The sequence below is a fragment of the Eschrichtius robustus genome, chromosome 16 (assembly GCF_028021215.1).
Source record: "Eschrichtius robustus isolate mEscRob2 chromosome 16, mEscRob2.pri, whole genome shotgun sequence".
NCBI classification, from domain to species: domain Eukaryota; kingdom Metazoa; phylum Chordata; class Mammalia; order Artiodactyla; family Eschrichtiidae; genus Eschrichtius; species Eschrichtius robustus.
In genome coordinates this window covers 86,086,329-86,103,509 of record NC_090839.1, presented here as the reverse complement: position 1 = coordinate 86,103,509, position 17,181 = coordinate 86,086,329, and the positions used below count along the sequence as shown (strand labels likewise).

General features: G+C 58.3%; 3 protein-coding genes across 6 annotated transcripts in view; 2 read left to right on the top strand and 1 right to left on the bottom strand.

The window, feature by feature from the left end:
* Positions 1-2,029, bottom strand: part of LRCH4 (leucine rich repeats and calponin homology domain containing 4) — a 13,521-nt gene extending 11,492 nt beyond the window's left edge. For both annotated transcript variants that reach the window (XM_068525273.1, XM_068525272.1), the window contains exon 1: positions 990-2,029. In XM_068525273.1, the coding sequence (XP_068381374.1) occupies positions 990-1,209 (220 nt within the window). In that variant the 5' untranslated portion in view covers positions 1,210-2,029. The remainder of the gene's footprint in view (positions 1-989) is intronic.
* Positions 1,387-11,987, top strand: FBXO24 (F-box protein 24). Of its 3 annotated transcripts, XM_068525274.1 has the most exons (11): positions 1,387-1,764; positions 3,962-4,060; positions 4,158-4,341; positions 5,320-5,558; positions 5,797-6,031; positions 6,997-7,155; positions 7,374-7,495; positions 7,715-7,846; positions 9,912-10,082; positions 10,411-11,572; positions 11,906-11,987. In XM_068525274.1, exons 1-10 carry the CDS (start codon positions 1,726-1,728, stop codon positions 10,774-10,776), a joined length of 1,746 nt encoding a protein of 581 aa, XP_068381375.1. In that variant the 5' UTR covers positions 1,387-1,725; the 3' UTR covers positions 10,777-11,572; positions 11,906-11,987. The 3 variants fall into 3 exon arrangements, with proteins under 3 accessions (XP_068381375.1, XP_068381376.1, XP_068381377.1); XM_068525275.1 differs by lacking the exon at positions 9,912-10,082; XM_068525276.1 differs by lacking the exon at positions 11,906-11,987 and having other exon boundaries at positions 10,446-10,548.
* On the top strand, positions 11,941-17,181 carry PCOLCE (procollagen C-endopeptidase enhancer). Its single transcript, XM_068525277.1, has 9 exons — positions 11,941-12,132; positions 12,981-13,089; positions 13,526-13,784; positions 14,711-14,835; positions 15,404-15,540; positions 15,885-16,156; positions 16,421-16,498; positions 16,633-16,803; positions 16,948-17,181. Exons 1-9 carry the CDS (start codon positions 12,035-12,037, stop codon positions 17,109-17,111), a joined length of 1,413 nt encoding a protein of 470 aa, XP_068381378.1. The 5' UTR covers positions 11,941-12,034; the 3' UTR covers positions 17,112-17,181.

The window sequence follows — 17,181 nt, the reverse complement described above, 5'->3', positions numbered from 1 at the left end:
CCCCACCCCCCAGCTGCCAGCCCAAGGTCAGAGTTTGCCTCCTGAGCAGCTGAGGCCTGACTCACTTGTCACAGTGGAGTCCCTGCACCCTACCATCAACAGACACCAGGGTGGAGGGAGCATGATTAGAGGAATCCTATGGGTGGGGGACTAGGAAGGACAGTTGGACCGTCTCTAGCTTCCCAGCACTCCTAGCTGGGAGATAAGATTTCCTTCCTTTCAGCAACTGCCTCAAGTCCCTCCCCCCTGGGGAAAGCAGAAACTGAAATGGGAATTCTAGGGTCTCTGTGAGATCACAGGCTCCACAGTGATCTCACACACGCAAGAAGGAGGAGGAGTCGCAGATAAAGGAGTCAGGGATAATAGGAGGAAGAGCTCGCGGAGAAAAGAGTTGGGGGAGGTGGGAGATTTGCTTTTTTCCCACAGGCTGGCCGGGGGAAGAGTGGAGAGTCAGCGGCCTTAGGGGGCGGGACTACAAGCAAAGGAAACAGAAACTTGGGGCTGTCAGGGGCAAACGCATGGAAGCGGGGGGCCTGGGGCTGCTCTTATCTTGGTGGAACAGGGGAAAGAGTTGGAGACGAAGTGGAGAAAGAGAAAGGAGTCATTGGGCGGGCTCGTGGGGGCTGCTTTATGGAACGATCAGAACTGAGGTTGAAGAGGTCACGCAAATGAGCCAAGCAGGTGAGGGCCAGGACCATTCTACAGGTGAGCAGATATGCAAATAAAGAGAAGAAGGGCGGGGTAGGGGGGGCGCTCACGACGCTCGGCCAGAGACTTTTGAGTGTTCCGTGCAAACGAGAAAAGCGCTCATTGTCTAGTAGTTCTTAAAGTGGGGAGGGGGTGAGCAGACTTATGCAAATCAGCAGAATCTAGAACTCCGACGGCCAGGTGATGGGGCGGGCCAGATTCTAGGGCCCAGGAAGAAACAAGCGAGGGGCGGGGCTATGCAAATGAGGGTCCCGGCCGGGCTCGGAGCCGGGTGCACTCACCAGCCTGGGTGATGTCTGACAGGTCGTAGCTGCGGGCCGCGCCCCGGGGGAAGTGCTTCAAACGCCGGTTAGACAGGTTCAGGGTCCCGGTGGCCACGGCCTCCTCTAGGGCCCGCTCTGCACTGCGGCTCCCGGGCAGACCCGGAGACCCTGGAACGGAGGTCGTGGTCGCCGCCTCCTCACCCCCGGCGGCGAGAGAGGCCGCTACCGCCGCCGCCATCCGCTCCCGGCGGCTCCCGCTGCCTGACTGACGGGACCGGCAGTCCCTCCTTGCCCCTCCCCCTCCTCGGAGCCGCCGTAGTCGCTTCCAGGGGGAGGAAGCGGGCTCAGGGACCCGACGGACCAATCGGGATCCCGAGACTCGTCGGAAGTGGCTAATCAGAACCCGCCGGCGGGGTGGAAACTCCGGCGCTGGAGTGAGGCGAGAGAAGGGAGGGGGACTAGAATAGAGTGCTCGCCAACGGCCTACTCTCCAGGCCGGCCCGCCCCGCGCAACCGCATCCAATCACAAATCTCAGGAGTGGAGATGGAGCCAATCAGGTCCAATCAGGAGGAGGGGACGTCGGCCCTCCACTAGAAGGGCTAGAGGCCGAGAAACGCAGACCCTGGTCCTCTTCCAACGAAAACCAATCGCAAGCCAGATACAGGCGAGTGACGGTCAAGAAGGCCAATTAGACCCTCCGGAGGGAACCTGGCCCGGCCTCTTCTCTGAGGGACGGCTCTACCTACGAATACCATGGGCGAGAAGTTGGTCCCTTCGCTAAGGAGGAGGCGGGTGAGTTAGAACTTTGAGGTTGAGGTAAAGAATGTGAGTGCGGCACGCTGGGCTGGCTGGAAGCAGTGCAGGGACTGCAGTAGTGTGTGCGAGCTGGACGTGTTAGGGAGCGAGCCAGCTTTGAGGGCGCCAGGGTGACCGTGGGGATGGGGGGAGCGGGAGGCAAGGTGATGCCTGAGGCTAGTGTACAGGGGGTCGTTGCAGCCGAAGGGACCGTGGATGCCATTCTGGCTGCGGAGACCGAGGCCCCGCGACAATCTCCGGAGTCCGGGCGGACCGGTGGCTTCCCAGGGGCTGGAGAGGCCCAGCTCAACTCCTCGAGGGAGGGTTAAGGGAGACCGGGAAAGCCTCGAAAATACCGCCCGGCCTACACCCCTGCCCAAAGGAGCGCGCCTGGGCAAGAATTGTGATGATCAGACCTGGGGGGTTAGTCTAGAAGGGACCGCCTCACCTAGAAGAAGTCCTCCGTTTTACAGATGAGGAAACTGAGGCGGAGGGAAGTCGATGAGCTGTCAAGAGCAAACAGCGGGTTACTGACAGCTCGCACTAGAAGCCAGGCTTCCCCCTGCATCAGCTTTTGCGGTGGACTTTTTTCTGTTTGTACCCTATTCTTTGCCTCCCGAGGTGAAATGGAGTGGATCAACGGGACCCAGTTACAAGAGGAAGCTGCAGATACTTGTTCCGTCTGCTGAGAGATCTTAGTATCCTGTTAGGTGGCATAAGGACCTAATATAATCCACTTCATTGGTTAATAGTTGCCAAGCCACAAATAGCTGAAGGTTCTTTCCCATAAGTCACATCTCACACGTTGACATTCCGAGACATTTATCGAATTTTTAAAGTTCCATCCTACGTGTCCCAAACGAGCTGTTTACTAGTCCTTCTGAATAAGGGAGTTTGATTGGATGGTTGACCGTCTTTTAGCTAACACAGAAAACAGATGAGTCTATAATACGATGCAGCTGAGGGCTGTTGTCCAGGCCTGGATTCCTCAGAGTTCCTGGGAGAGCCAGCTACTCCTTGGATGGATTGGTGTAGATCCTCTGCCCCTACGTGGACAGACACAGCCCCAGCTCCTGCTGTTTCTCATCCGTGTCATCCCCCTCCCCCCATAAGAGTAAGTTAATAGCTTAGACTCCGGGAGATAACCTAAGCTTTCAGAGTAAATCCATCCCTTTCTTCCACCTTAAGAGGTTGCCCTTCATACATGCAGTCATGTTACTGTCCCAGGAAAGCAGTCTGCTTTTGGATGTGTTTTTCCTGAGTCTGTGCTCAGCTGTGCCCACTTTCATGTGATGCCTGCTTTCATGAGATAGATGGTCTAATTAGCAGGGTCACCTTGCCCCCTCACCTGTCAAACTGAGTTTATACTGTTTTTTTTTTTTTTTTTTTTTTTTTGAGTTTATATCCTTGAGCTACAAATCCCCTGGAGGCTCTGGCCTGCCGAGATGTGAAGAATTCACCAGTGTTTCTCTACACTTAGTGCTAAAAGGGTATCAAGTGGAAAAACCTCCTACTACTCCCTGAAAGTAAAGGCCTCGTCTACCAGTAGTTCACACTTTATTGCTCCTGTCCTGTGCATATCCCATGAGCCACTGGGTGGCTAGAACTGGGCTAGAACCAAGGAGCTAAGAGAGAAAATCCCGGGCAAGGTTGGGGGAAATAGGTCACAGTGGCTGGGTGGTGAGGTCACAGAGAGGTTTGTCTGACCCAGACTCCATGGGGGTGGGGCCTAGGAGGCAAAGGGGCCCCAGAGGTTCCCCAAGCCCAGGCAGGGGCCATGGTATGGGAAAAGCAGCAGGGACAAAGGCCAGGGAGCTGAGTACAAGGGGCCAAGGGGCCCGGAGAGATGAGGGCAGGAGCAGGGAGGGGGCAGTCAGAATGGTGAGGAGAAGCCGGAGACGGAAGCTGCAAAAAGTCACCGGGCTCTGCAGACTGGAGGAGGGGCTCAGGGTGAGGGGGCAGGAGGCGAAGCAAGGGAAGGGCAGCAAGATGGCAGCCAGAGATCAGGGGAGGGGTTATGTGGAGAAGTTGGACAGGGAACAAGGCAGACAGGGAAGGGTAAACCCACAGACCTAGAGAGAAAGATGGGAGGATTTGACAGCCCAGAGCCCCCAAGGTAGTGGTTAATAAGTAGTTAACAGAAGGAAGGCATGACCCTCATGGAACCCCTGTGCACCCAATTCTCCTTGAGTAGGTGAAGCGGAGCTGCCCTTCATGTGGCCCAGAGCCTGGGGGTGAAGAGAAGAAGAGGAGAGGAAAACCTACATCTGTTCAGTTGTTCCCCCCAGAGCTGGTGAGTCCTTGGGGGGGCAGGTTGGTGCTGAGAATAAAGGACTGGGGGCCGCTGAGGGGGCCCCATGACCCCTGCTTTCCCCCTCCTGCCCCCACAGGTGGACCACATCATCTCATTCCTCCCAGTCAGAGATGTAGTCTCTCTAGGCCAGACCTGCCACTACCTCCACGAAGTGTGTGACTCTGAGGGCGTGTGGAGACGCATGTGTCACCGGCTCAGTCCTCGCCTTCGAAAGCAGGGTTCTGGGGTCCGGCCCTGGAAGAGAGCTGCGATTCTGAACTGTACACCTTCCCGGGAACTTCTAGTTCTCTCTGCTTCTGTCCTACCTTATTCTGGGATCCCTCCTGCCCCATAAAGTTGCCTGATGACCTCAGTATTCCCAGCCAACCTTCCAGGGCCCCTTTCTCTGGAAGAAACTTGTTAGATTTAAACATACTCCAACAAGGACTTACTCCAAGTCTCTAGAGCTGCTCTCGGACAGACATTGTCACCCAGAGCCCCCATTCCTAGCATCCCTGCCAAGTTGCCCACCATATTCAAGCTCTTCCAAATCTTACCTTGAGACATCCTCCTCTCCCAAAACCTGGAGTTTTCCCTCCTCTAAACCAGGATTTTTCAACCTTGTCACTATTAAAACTTTGAGCCAAATAATTCTTTGCAGGGGGCAGGTGCTGTCCTTTGCATGGTAGGATGTTTAGCAACATCCCTGGCCTCTACCCACTAGATGCCAGTAGCACCTCCCCCAGTTCTGACAGCCAATGTCCCCGAGGGACAAAAATCACCCCCAGGTTGAGAAATATGCTCTAATCCCCTCCCTTCCCAGGGAGCCCCTATCCAATAACTTCATCTCACACAACGGAGATGAAGGGAGATGCAGATAGCAGATCCAGAGCTAGGGGTGTGGAAGGGTTACTGGCCTTTCCCAGTCATTCCTTTTCACACCTCTTTCTGCTTTTCTATGCATTCTTATATTTCCTTTGATGTCTCTGATGCAAGTTTGGACCAAAGAAGTGCTCACTTAGAAGCATGTGTGTAGCCCTGGGCTGAGGTGGGGCAGAGAACTTTAGTTCAGACATGGGGCATAATTTCAGGTATCTTCTGAGCTTTCCACGTGCCCTTTGGAAGGGGTCTTTCCCCAGGCCTGGGGATGGGGAGGAGCTAAACACCCATCCATTGAGAAATCTTGCTTGCCCACGCTCTGTTTCATGTCCCTTGTGCCTCCCCGACCCCTTAAACCTCCCTCTCCTTCCCTTCTGCAGACACGAAGGGCCTGTATTTCCAGGCATTTGGGGGCCGCCGCCGCTGTCTCAGCAAGACTGTAGCCCCTGTGCTGGCCCATGGCTACCGCCGCTTCTTGCCCACCAAGGACCACATCTTCATTCTTGACTACACGGGGACCCTCTTCTTCCTCAAAAATGCCCTGGTCTCCTCCACCCTTGGCCAGATCCAGTGGAAGCGGGCCTGCCGCTATGTTTTGTTGTGTCGCGGAGCCAAGGATGTGAGTACCAGGACCCCGGCAGCTGAGACCCCACCTCTTTTCCGGGAACGCAGGGCCCACACCAGTCCTGAGGCGGCGGCATCAGGACAGCCGCCCTCCGATACCAGGAACTGGAAACCAAGTTCGCTTTTCCCAGCCCTGGACCCAAGTATCTCATCTCCCACCCCAGGATCCAGCTGCCCCAGCCTCATCCCACTGCAAGGCTGGAGATCCCAGACACCTTCGTCTTTTCCTACAGTTTGCCTCGGACCCGAGAGGTGACACAGTTTACCGTAAATACCTCTACGTGTTGGCCACTCGGGAGCAGCCGGAAGTGGTGGGCACAACCCACAGCCAGTCCTGTGACTGTGTCGAGGTCTACCTGCAGTCCAACGGGCAGCGGGTCTTCAAGATGACCTTCCACCACTCCATGAGCTTCAAACAGATTGTGCTGGTTGGTCAGGAGACCCAGCGGGCCCTGCTGCTCCTCACAGGTGAGGCTTAGAGCAGTGGTTTGCAAATTGTTTCCTGCAGCTTCTTCAGGACCCGCGGCAGCGGGTGGGGAAGGAGGCCTCTCACACTGGCCTCTGCATGCCACCTCGTCCTGGTCTCAAACCAAATAGCGCTGCTTTGGTCTGTCTGTCTCCTAGTCTAGGATTCTGCATAATGTGTCAGAGGAATAAAGGGCCCTGCTGCAAAAAAAAAGTGGTTTGGAACCCACCCATCAGTAAATGCCTGACTTTTTTGTTTTGTTTTGTTTTGTTTGTCCTTGCCTCTCGGCTTATGGGATCTCAGTTCCCAGACCAGGGATTGAACCTGGGGCCACAGCAGTGAAAGCTCCGAGTCCTAACCACTGGACCGCCAGAGAGCTCCACTGATTTTTAAAATTCTAATCTCCCCAACCTCCATGCCAGGCACTGTACTTTATATGCCAAACTGCCCCTGTTTTCTGTGTTCACTATACGTGACCACACTCCCAAGCCCCCAAGCCTGAGATCTTCTGGACTTCTTCTTTTTGTTTTGGCCTCACCACGCAGCTTGTGGGGTCTTAGTTCCCCAACCAGGGATCGAACCCAGGCCCCCTGCAGTGGAAGCTTTGGACCGCCAGGGAATTCCCCCCTTCTGAACTTCTTAATGCTAGGCAGGGCCCTGAATCCCCAGACATCATTCTTCCCAACACTCAAATTGGATTCCACCAAATCCAACCGCTTGGTTTTCTCTGCACTCATCCCTCACACTGAAGAGCTCCCCTGGTTGATTTTCGGTGGTGAAGGCTGGAGGCTGGGGTACTTGAGGTCACTGCCCCCTTATTTCATCTCTACCCTTTTCCTTCCAGCCCCACTCTAGGGCAGCAGATGTCTCATCCTGTATGGCTTAGGGAGTCTCTTGGGAAGTGAATGTGGTTATTGGCGGGTCCCCTCCCCAACACGGTTGTCTGCCTCCCCGCCCCCTCCCCCAGAGGAAGGAAAGATCTACTCTTTGGTAGTGAATGAAACCCAGCTGGACCAGCCACGCTCCTATACAGTTCAGCTGGCCTTGAGGAAGGTGTCCCGTTGCCTCCCTCACCTGCGTGTGGCCTGCATGGCTTCCAACCAGAGCAGTACTCTCTACATTACGGGTAAGAACCACCTCCCTTCTTCTCCAGACCCCAGCCTTGGACAGACCTTCCAGATACAGAACCCTCCCTTATCCTTATTCCAGCTCTGTGGGGGACCCGTAGAGCATTTCTAGTGGGCGTGAGACTCCCCAGATCTTACATCTTTCATCCCGGGTAGGGCCCGATCCCTAGGAAATGGGTGCCCAAAGCTGCTGAGCTGAGGGCTCCCAACCCCCCAGACCAGGGGGGAGTGTATTTTGAGGTGCATACCCCAGGGGTGTATCGTGATCTCTTTGGGACCCTTCAAGCCTTTGACTCCACGGACCAGCAGATGCCGCTTGCGCTCTCACTGCCTGCCAAGGTAGGATCCTGGAGGGGTGGGGCAGACCAGAGGGGGCGGGAGCAGGAATCAGATGATTGATCAGGGAGGGACAAGGGACCCAGGGAGAGGGGTGACATAGAGGGCAAGACCAAAAGCGATCAGCTGGGTGTGGCAGGTTAGCAGTTGTGAGATTCTGGAGCTCAGAGTTCCCCTGGAGACAACTGAAGGCCCACTTCTCCTTTCTACCTTACCTCCTAGGTCCTATTCTGTGCTCTTGGCTACAATCACCTTGGCCTGGTGGATGAATTTGGCCGAATCTTTATGCAGGGAAATAACAGATATGGGCAGCTGGGAACCGGGGACAAAATGGACCGAGGGGAACCCACACAGGTGAGATTGCTTCCCAGCTACTCTCATCTTGCCCCCCTTCCTCTAATTCCCTGACCCCTGGATCTCTCCACATCTCTAATTTCCGTAGAATCCACTTTCTACTCCCTAGGATGTTAAGCCAACCAGTTTGTAATGCCTGTGCTACTGTATCTCACCCGGGGTTGGCACCACGAGGTGCATTCTGTGTGGCTCGTGCTATAAATGCAGTAGGAGTTTAGTGAAGCAGGGAGACCTGGGTGGGCTGAAGTAACTCCAAGAGGTGAGATGTAAGCAGGGCCTAGTGGGTTAGATAGGATTCAGGTGGGTACAGGGAAAGGCATCCTATGTAATGGGGATGGGGACGAAGCTTGCACATCCCTGGGACGGTGGAAGGCCCGGCCTGACTAGAGCAGGGTGTGTTTTGGAACTCGGTAGCTACGAGGTGGTATAGGTGTTTGCGAGCCTACAGAAGTATCGATTTGGGAAAGAGCCACTGCGGGTTCTGGAGCAGGAGAGGACAACCCCCTGGATGATGGAGAACGGGTCACGTGGCCAGAGGGCACAGTGAGAGGCCCACCGGGAGGCTGCTGAATGACACCAGCGTTTGAGACAAGGGACTGGGGCTGGTACAGTGGCAGCGGGAACAGAGAGGAATGGAGACGTGAGGTGTTGTGAAAGAAGATGAACAGCCTCTGGAAACTGACTAGATATGAGGACAGTGGGGTAGGACAAAGGTGGCTCTGGCAATAGACGGTATCACCAGTAAACATGCCAGTGGGCGAGGAATGCTGGTTTGAGGAGAGAATGTGAATTTAGGCTTTTTCTTTGTAGTGAGAGTAAAACACTAAAGTAGAAATGTCTAGCTCGATTCCAAGTTGGAACAAGGTTGAAATGACAAAAGTAGAGACAGAGGGGCAAAGCTGGGTGGTTGCCACGATTGTGGGTGGAGGGACTGAAAGAGCTATCTCTGAGAGAGACACACCCTCAAATGCCACATCTCACAGGCCACGGGCACAGAAAGTTTTACCCAGGAGGGGGTGATTAATGGTGACAGTGATAGTGTAGGAATATGCTCCCTGACATGGAAGGATGGCTATGCCATACTTTTCAGTGAAAAAAAAAAAAAAAAAGAAAAGAAATTCGTGAAATGGTTTACACAGCACAATCCCATTTTGGTTTAAAAATATACAACTTGCGTGTATAGATTTGCTGAGGCAACAGTGAGGAAGAATATCCAGCAAGATGCTAATAGTGGGTGGTGGGGCTTCCAGTGATTTTTAAATGAATTTTTGCTTGCCAATATTTTATAATTGTCCTGTAATGGCCGTGAAATTACTTATCTATGTCTTCAAAAGTAAAGCGCTCACAGTCTCAGGAGCAAGCGTGCAGGAGAGGCCCTGGGATTTGGCTGCTGGGAGGTCCAGTGACTTTGGAGAGAAGTCGTAGCGTAGTGGGGAGAGAAGCCAGATCACAGAGGGTTCAGGCGAGACTGGCTGTGGTGAGACCAAGAATGCGGTCCACTTCAGATTGATCACGTAGCCAGTCCTACTGCCTAAAAGACAGAGGTAGGAAGCAGCAGGAATCAGGTGGAAATGCTTTTCCAAAACAGAGTGGCCATTTTGAAAGATAAAGATATGACAGACGGAAAATGCTAGAGACGGAAGGAAGGACGGACTCAGTGGGAGGCAGGTCCTTCCAGGGGCCTAACCTGGAATTGCACAGGGACAGGGAGGAAGGCTCTTCCTCCCCCGAGGCTGGAAGGCAGGCCTGGGGGGTGAGACCAGGGAGCAGAAAGCAGGCCCTGGCCTCAGGCAAGAGGCCTGTTTCCAGGGAGCCCAGAGGAGGAACCAACAGCCATGCTAGCGCCCCTGTGGTCAGACTGGAGCTGCAGGAGAACCAAGGAGGAGTGATAGCTGCCCGTCTGCAGTCGGCAGGGAGGGCCTCCTTGGGGAGGGGGAGGGTACTCTGGGGCCCACCTCCTCCCTCCGCTAGCTTCCCTAGGGGAAGCTGTCACCCTTCTCCAACCCGGCCCCACCCCACCGTGCCTTGGTGTTCCCCACTTAGGGACCCTGCCCTGTGTTCTCAGGTACATTATCCGCAGCGCCCCGTCGCCCTGTGGTGTGGCCTCAACCACTCCCTGGTGCTGAGCCAGGGCTCAGACTTCAGCAAGGAGCTGCTGGGCTGTGGATGTGGGGCCGGAGGCCGCCTGCCAGGCTGGCCTAAGGGAAGTGCCTCCTTCGTTAAGCTCCACATCAAGGTCAGAGCAGGGTCCGGGGAGCGGGCAGCCAGGGAGGGCCAGAGCAGTAGAGCCCACAGGACTGTAGCTGGGGCTCCCACAGGGACCCAGGGACCCCGTGTCCCAGCACCACCCACCTCCCTTTCCTGCCACGTACCATGGCTCCTGGCTCTCTCCCTGAGCTGCCCCTGCTGGCCCGCTCCGACCTCACACAACCCTGGGGCTCAGCCAGCCAGCTCACTTGCTGGCTCAGGGCTGGTCTGAGCAGGAGGAACGCAACAGCTGGGGCTTCCTGGGAACCGCTTCCTGGGGCCCCACTCAGCCCCTCCCGCTCTGTCTCTCCTCCAAGGTCCCTTTGTGTGCCTGCTCCCTCTGTTCTACCAGGGAGTGCCTCTACGTGCTGTCCAGCCATGACATCGAGCACCATCCCGCCTACCGGGACCTACCAGCCAGCAGGGTGGCGGGGACCCCCGAGCCCAGCCTGGGGGCCGGAGCAGCCCAGGACCCTGGGGGGGCGGTGGCCCGGGCCTGTGAGCAGTACCTCAGCCAGATCCACAGTTGCCCCACGTTGCAGGACCGCATGGAAAAGATGAAGGAGGTCGTGGGCTGGATGCCCTTGATGGCTGCACAGAAGGATTTCTTCTGGGAGGCCCTGGACATGCTGCAGAGGGCTGCTGGAGGGGTTGGCCAAGGCCCCCCAACACCTGACAGCTGACCCCCCTCTCCTGGTCTCACCCCTGGAGGGAGGGTCTGGCCCTGGGCCAGGGGCTAAGGAGAGGTGGAATGACAGCAATGAATGCTGTGTGTGTGTGCGTGGGGAGGGGGATGCAGTGGGCTAGGGCCTGCTAGACATGCCAGGGTGGGCCAGGAACTGTTTTGTAAAATGTTCAGGGGGCTGCCCAGGAGGGGCCCCCAACCTGACTATCATGGACAAAAGATTTGATGGACAAATAGAATAAAGGCTGAAGTGAGGCCCGGTTTGTAACCCTGGGGCCTGGGAGGAACGTGGGGTGGGCAGGCAGAGTGGACGCAGCTCTGGCTGTCAGTTGCTGCAGAGCTGACAGCACCTGGATCCTTCAGCTTCCTTCTCCCGCCAACGCCAAGACCTGATGCCTACTTGGTTCCCCCACTTGGATCCTCTGTCCATCAGACTGAGGAAGGGGCTTCCTCTGACTTCAGGATGCTTCCTACCCATTTCCCTTCATCCCTGTGAAGCCAACCACCCCCACCCCAACCCCGCCCCTGCTCTCCTCCTCCTGTTTCCCTTCCAGATCTGATCTCACATGTTGTCCTTTCCCTTACTTTCTACTCCATCCTCCTCTTCCTCAATAAGGAAGACACTCCCTTTACCCACATAGCATGCCTCCCTGCCCCCATCCATACCTCCAAATATTTGGGAGAAGATGGGTGAGCAGACTTCTTCCTCTGTGGCCTAGTCTGGCCTGGGTATGGAGAGGACAGTAGACATTTGAAGTGGAAAATAAACTGGAGCAGGGGTGGTCAGGAAGTGGGTAAGTGATTAGAGGTTGGGAGTCCAGGGGAGGACTTCCTCTGGGTGCTGAGGAAGCAGGAATGGGGAGGATCACGGGTGGGCTGGAGAGTCCTCAGGAAGGACCCGAGGCTGTGTTGGAAGGATGCTCGGGCACTGGACAGAGTGGGCTTCCAGGTGACATTACTGGACTGCCTGGTCCAGTAATGCTCCCTCTGCCCTTCATTGCTCCACCCCCGCTCCCACACTGGGTCAGTATTTATGTGTCCTGGACCTAGAGAGGCCCCTGGAATCGCCACTGTCCCGGCTCTTCTCTCCCTGTCCCGCCTTCCCCGCCGCCCGCCCCACTGGCCAGTCCCCACGCCCACACGCCCAAGGCTGCCTCATCTGGCACTGATTATCCCCGCTGCTGCTGCTGCCGCTGCCGCTGCTACACTCAGCTGCTGCCTCTGTCTTGAGGACCCCAGCGCCTCTCCCTCGGGCCATGCTGCCTACTACCACAGCCTCCCTCTTGGGGCCCCTCCTCACTGCCTGGGCTCTGCTGCTGCCTTTCACCCAGGGCCAGAGCCCCAACTACACCAGGTAGGTCTCTCGGCACCTTCCAGATGGCTTGAGTGAACTTCAGATCCCTGATTCCTGGGGGGCTATGCCTGTGGATCTTGTAGATTCTTTTGCTAACACACCCCCCCCACCAGATCTCCCACAGCCCTCACCCTTCCCTGGCCCCCAAGTCCTCCTTCCCTGCTGCAAGACCACTGTCTCCTGCGGGTCACCACTGCTCCCCACTCCTCCACCCTCCGTCCTCTGCCCTTCAAGTCTCCCCACCTATCCAGACCCTTGGCCCGCCATGGAACCTGAGAGCACCAAGACCTTGAACTTGCCTGGTAGCTGGACATCTGGATTCCAGGAGGGAATTAGAGACTGTGGGGGGAAGAGGGGGCTGCAAGTGGGAGATGTGGGAGTCAGTCACCGCAGTAGTTAGCTGGAGCCGGAGCAGGGCAAAGGTTGGGAGCGCAGGGCCCTGGCCGCTACTTCTCCCTCATCTCCCCGCCCCCTCACCCCCCCCACCTCGAGGCTGTGTCCACATCTGGAAGTAGTTAGGCCGCTCCAGGCCCTGACTGCCAGGCAGGGCCAGGGGGGAGAATGACGGAGGGGAGCCGAGGAGGATTCCGGGAATTCCTGCTGGGGTGGGGGTGGGGACTCTGAGGGGCTGGAGGGACAGCCAAGTTGCTGGTCCCACTTTTTCCTGATTCTCTGCTGGAGTATTTCCCACCCCAGTCCCGTCCCGGCTGGCTGAGGCCGCCTCGGATCCTTTGGGCCTCCCTCCCTCATCCCCCTGGCTGCCCTCCTTGGCGCCCCCATGCTCATTGCCCTACCCCAGTCCCTGCACTACTCCCCCACCTAGGCCTGACCTCTCTTCTGTTCTCCAGACCTGTGTTCCTGTGTGGAGGGGATGTGACTGGGGAGTCGGGTTACCTGGCAAGCGAGGGTTTCCCTAACCTCTACCCCGCCAATAAGGAGTGCGTCTGGACGATAACGGTGAGAAGGCCCCTCTGGCCGCCGTCCCCTTGTCCAAGTCTCCCCGAGGCCTGGGTCCAGGCAGCCAGAAGCCAGACCGCTAAGGGAACCCCCCTCCCGGCATGCCCCGCCGCTTCTCCCTGGGGAAGTCCCAGCCCCCTCCCCTCTGGTCACTGACAGCATCAGGTGCCCACAGTAACACGTGGCAAGCATCCTCACACCTTAACTCCGTGCCTGCTTCTCCATTCCCAGCTTCATCCCCATCCCCTCTGGTCTCTCCACAGACCTCAGGTCTTGTCCCCTGCACAAGCCACAAGCCCTCTGCTCTGCATCCTGATGGGGCCCCCTCTGCTTCAGGCCCAGTTTCTGTAGGAAATGCTTGGGGAAAAAGAGGGGCCCTGTGCCTGGTTGTGTCCGGCCTGACTTTGCAGGTCCCCGACCCTGTCCCCACCATCAGGTCCCTGAGGGCCAGACTGTGTCCCTCTCCTTCCGAGTCTTTGACCTGGAGCTGCACCCCTCCTGCCGTTATGACGCTCTGGAGGTCTTTGCCGGGCCTGGAACCTCAGGCCAGCGGCTCGGACGCTTCTGCGGGACCTTCCGGCCAGTGCCCTTAGTCGCCCCCGGCAACCAGGTGACCCTGAGGATGACATCGGACGAGGGCACGGGAGGACGAGGCTTCCTGCTCTGGTACAGCGGGCGGGCCACCTCAGGCACTGGTGAGACCTCCCTCACCTCCGCCGTCCCCCTCTCCTGGCCCCGCCCCCGGCGCAGGCCCCACCCTAGCCTTAACCTCCACCCCAAGAGCCTGGGACCCCCATTATCTCCCTTACCCTTTTCCCTCACTAACCGCCCCTTCAGTCCCTCCTCCCCATCTTCTCTCCCCCCCTTCCCGCTCCCACCCACCCCCTCTTCCAGGCCCCCGCCCAGGCGCGAGGCGGAAATGGGTCACCGACCCGCGGGTGGAATGGGCGGCCTGGGGTTACTGGGACGGTGAGTAACTGCCCGCCCCCGTCCGCAATCGGGCTCCCTCAGACGGGCGCGAGGGGGCACCCCCGGGCTGGGGGATTAGGTTCCCCCGACCCGGAGCCCCCTACACCCAGCCCGGGGGCTCCCGATTGCGGTCCCATCACCCCCTCCTGGCGGCAGAAGTCTCCCCTAAAACGTTTAAGGAGGGACCTCCCCAAGGGGGCCTCGGGGCTGTGCCCCAATTTGAGAGCACCCTCACAACATGGGGACTCTCCAGCTGCGACGGGGACTTTTCTGCCGGGCCGGGGAGATGGGATCTTCCAGGGGAAGAGGAGCGATGTGGCCTCGCGATGTGGCTTCGCGATGTGGCCTCGGGTCAGGGGGAGGGGCAAGAAGGGAGCGTGTCCAGTCAATTCCTCCTCCCCCTACCACCGCCCGCCTGGGTGCCCGGCGGTCCAAGACTTTACCCCCCCGCGGTCCAAGACCTCCCGGAGCCCCGCTCCTCCGAGCCCCATCTCTGCTAACCTACCCCCCTTCTTCCTCCCTCTCTTCTCGCCCCATCATCCCGAGACCCAGACATCTGAGCTTTCTGCACGGGCTCCCAGCCTAGAGCTCTCCTCCAGCTGACCGAGGGTCTCCACCGCCCCCCACCCCCACTCCTCTCTCCCCTCCCCAGAGCACCAATTTTGCGGGGGGCGGCTGGAGAAGGCCCAGGGAACCCTGACCACGCCCAACTGGCCCGAGTCCGATTACCCCCCGGGCATCAGCTGTTCCTGGCACATCATCGCGCCCCCGGACCAGGTACTGACCCCCTGCCCGGGCTGCCCTCGGGGACCCAGGCGGCGTCCTCCAGTATGCAGCCTGCAAAGATTTATTGAACATCTACAATGTCCCGAGCACTGAGCTTGCCATGGTGGGGAGCAAAAACAGACCCAGACCTGCTTGCACCCAAACAAAAAATATCAAATTACGACTGTGACGAACCTTACGAGAGCGAGGTACCCGATGCTGATATATACACTGATTGGCGCGCGCACGCGTGCGTGTGTGCGTGTGTGTGTGTGTGTGTGTGTGTGTGGTGGCGGTGGAGGTGGATTCTGGGTCTGTTCCTGGAGAATGAGCCAGGACTTGACCTTGCGGACTACGGCGACCGAGGCCACTGCGGAGCCCCCGTGGATGTGTGTGCTCCTCCGAGCTGTGGTGTGAATGCATTAAGAGGGGGGCTGGAGGGCACGCGGGAGGTGAGCGAGGAGGCCGCGGCGAGCGTCCCGGAGGCGGCGGCCGGGCGGAGGAGGTGAGAGGCGAGAGCTCCGCTCCCTCGGCTGCCCGGGGTCCCGCCGCGCAGCCTCCGCCTCTGCCCCGCCGCCAGGTGATCTCACTGACCTTCGGGAAGTTTGACCTGGAGCCCGACTCCTACTGCCGCTACGATTCGGTCAGCGTGTTCAACGGCGCCGTGAGCGACGACGCCAAGCGGCTGGGGAAGTTCTGCGGCGACACAGCCCCGGGGTGAGGGGGCGGCACCTGGGTGGGTGACGGCGTCCGGGCGTCTCCGCCGCGCCTGGTGCGGGAGCGGGGGGACAGCGCTGCTGGTGGGAGGGGCGGGGTTGAGCTGAAGCCGCAGGAGGAGAACCTGCCGGCCCCAAACGGGTGGGCGGAGCGGGTAGCGGCCCAGGCAGAAAACGAGGCTTGACGCCAGGCCTGGGGTCCGTGGATGGAGAGGCGAGTGGGGCTTGCGAAATCGGGAAGCTAACGCAGACAACCGAGGGGCAGAGGTGAAAAGGCCGCCGGCCTGGGTAGGGGGCAGCATGCGCCGCCCGCCTGACACCTCCCCCAATGCCCCGCGCCCGCAGTCCCATCTCCTCCGAAGGGAACGAGCTCCTCGTCCAGTTCGTCTCGGACCTCAGCGTCACGGCCGACGGCTTCTCGGCCTCCTACAGGACCCTGCCGCGGGGCGCCACCGAAGGAGGGCCAGCCCGGAGCCCGGGGGAGGACGCCCGGCCGAGTCCCCCGCTCCTCGGCCCGGGCCCCAAGCCCGGAGCCGGGCCCAAAGTCAAGTCCGAAGTCCCACCTGAGGAGAAACCGAAGGCCGCGCCTAAGGCAGAGGCAACTCCGGTGGGCCCCGGTGAGTCTGGAAAGGCAGAGGAAGCGGACGCAGACTGATGGGAGTTGTATCCGAGTTCCTTACTGCGCTCATTCATTCATTCAATACAGCACCCACGGGTGCCACCTCTGTGCTAATGGCTGGTACTGGGTGCTGGGACACGAAGCCGGATAGAGCTCTGAACAAGTTCAAAGCAATGAGGCTTTTGTGGGGAAAGTGGTCCTTCCTACCTGCTGGGTAGGTTACTCTCCACAAACAGTGCCCCCCTCCCCCCCCCCCCACCAGATGCATCCAGTGTCTCCTGCCCAAAACAGTGCCGGCGGACAGGCACCTTGCAGAGCCACTTCTGTAACAGCGACCTGGGTAAGCAGCCCCATCCCCCAGCTCTGCCCTTCCAGCTCCGCTAACCTCCCCTCCTGTCCCCAAAGGCCCCCTCCTTCTGGTTCCAGCCCTGCCATGGCCTCCTGTCTCCTCACCTCTCCCTCTCTCTCCCACAGTGGTGACGGGAATGATGAAGTCCATGGTTCGGGGCCCAGGGGAGGGCCTCACAGTAACTGTCAATCTCACTGGTGTTTACAAAACCGGAGGCCTGGACCTGCCCTCTCCCCCCACTGACACCTCCCTGAAGTTTTATGTGCCCTGCAAGCAGTGCCCCCCCATGAAGAAAGGTAACAGAGATGTGGGAAAATGTAGAGGGGGACTTAGCCTCATGAAAATGATGGAGGCAGTAGAATCTGAGGGACTGGGATGAGGGGGTATATCTATAAGGTCTCAGTTACACAAACTCTCAATCCCTTCCTCCTCTTCCCTAGGAATCAGTTATCTGCTGATGGGCCAGGTGGAAGAAAACAGAGGTCCGATCCTTCCTCCAGAGAGCTTCGTGGTTCTCTACCGGCCCACCCAGCACCAGATCCTCACCAACCTCAGCAAGAGGTGCCCCTCCAAGACTGTTCAGGCTGCTGGATCCCAAGCCTGAGCCCAGGCCAGCCTCCGGACACTGGCCCTATGGACCCCTTTCTTATCCAAATAAATGTTTCTAGACTTGA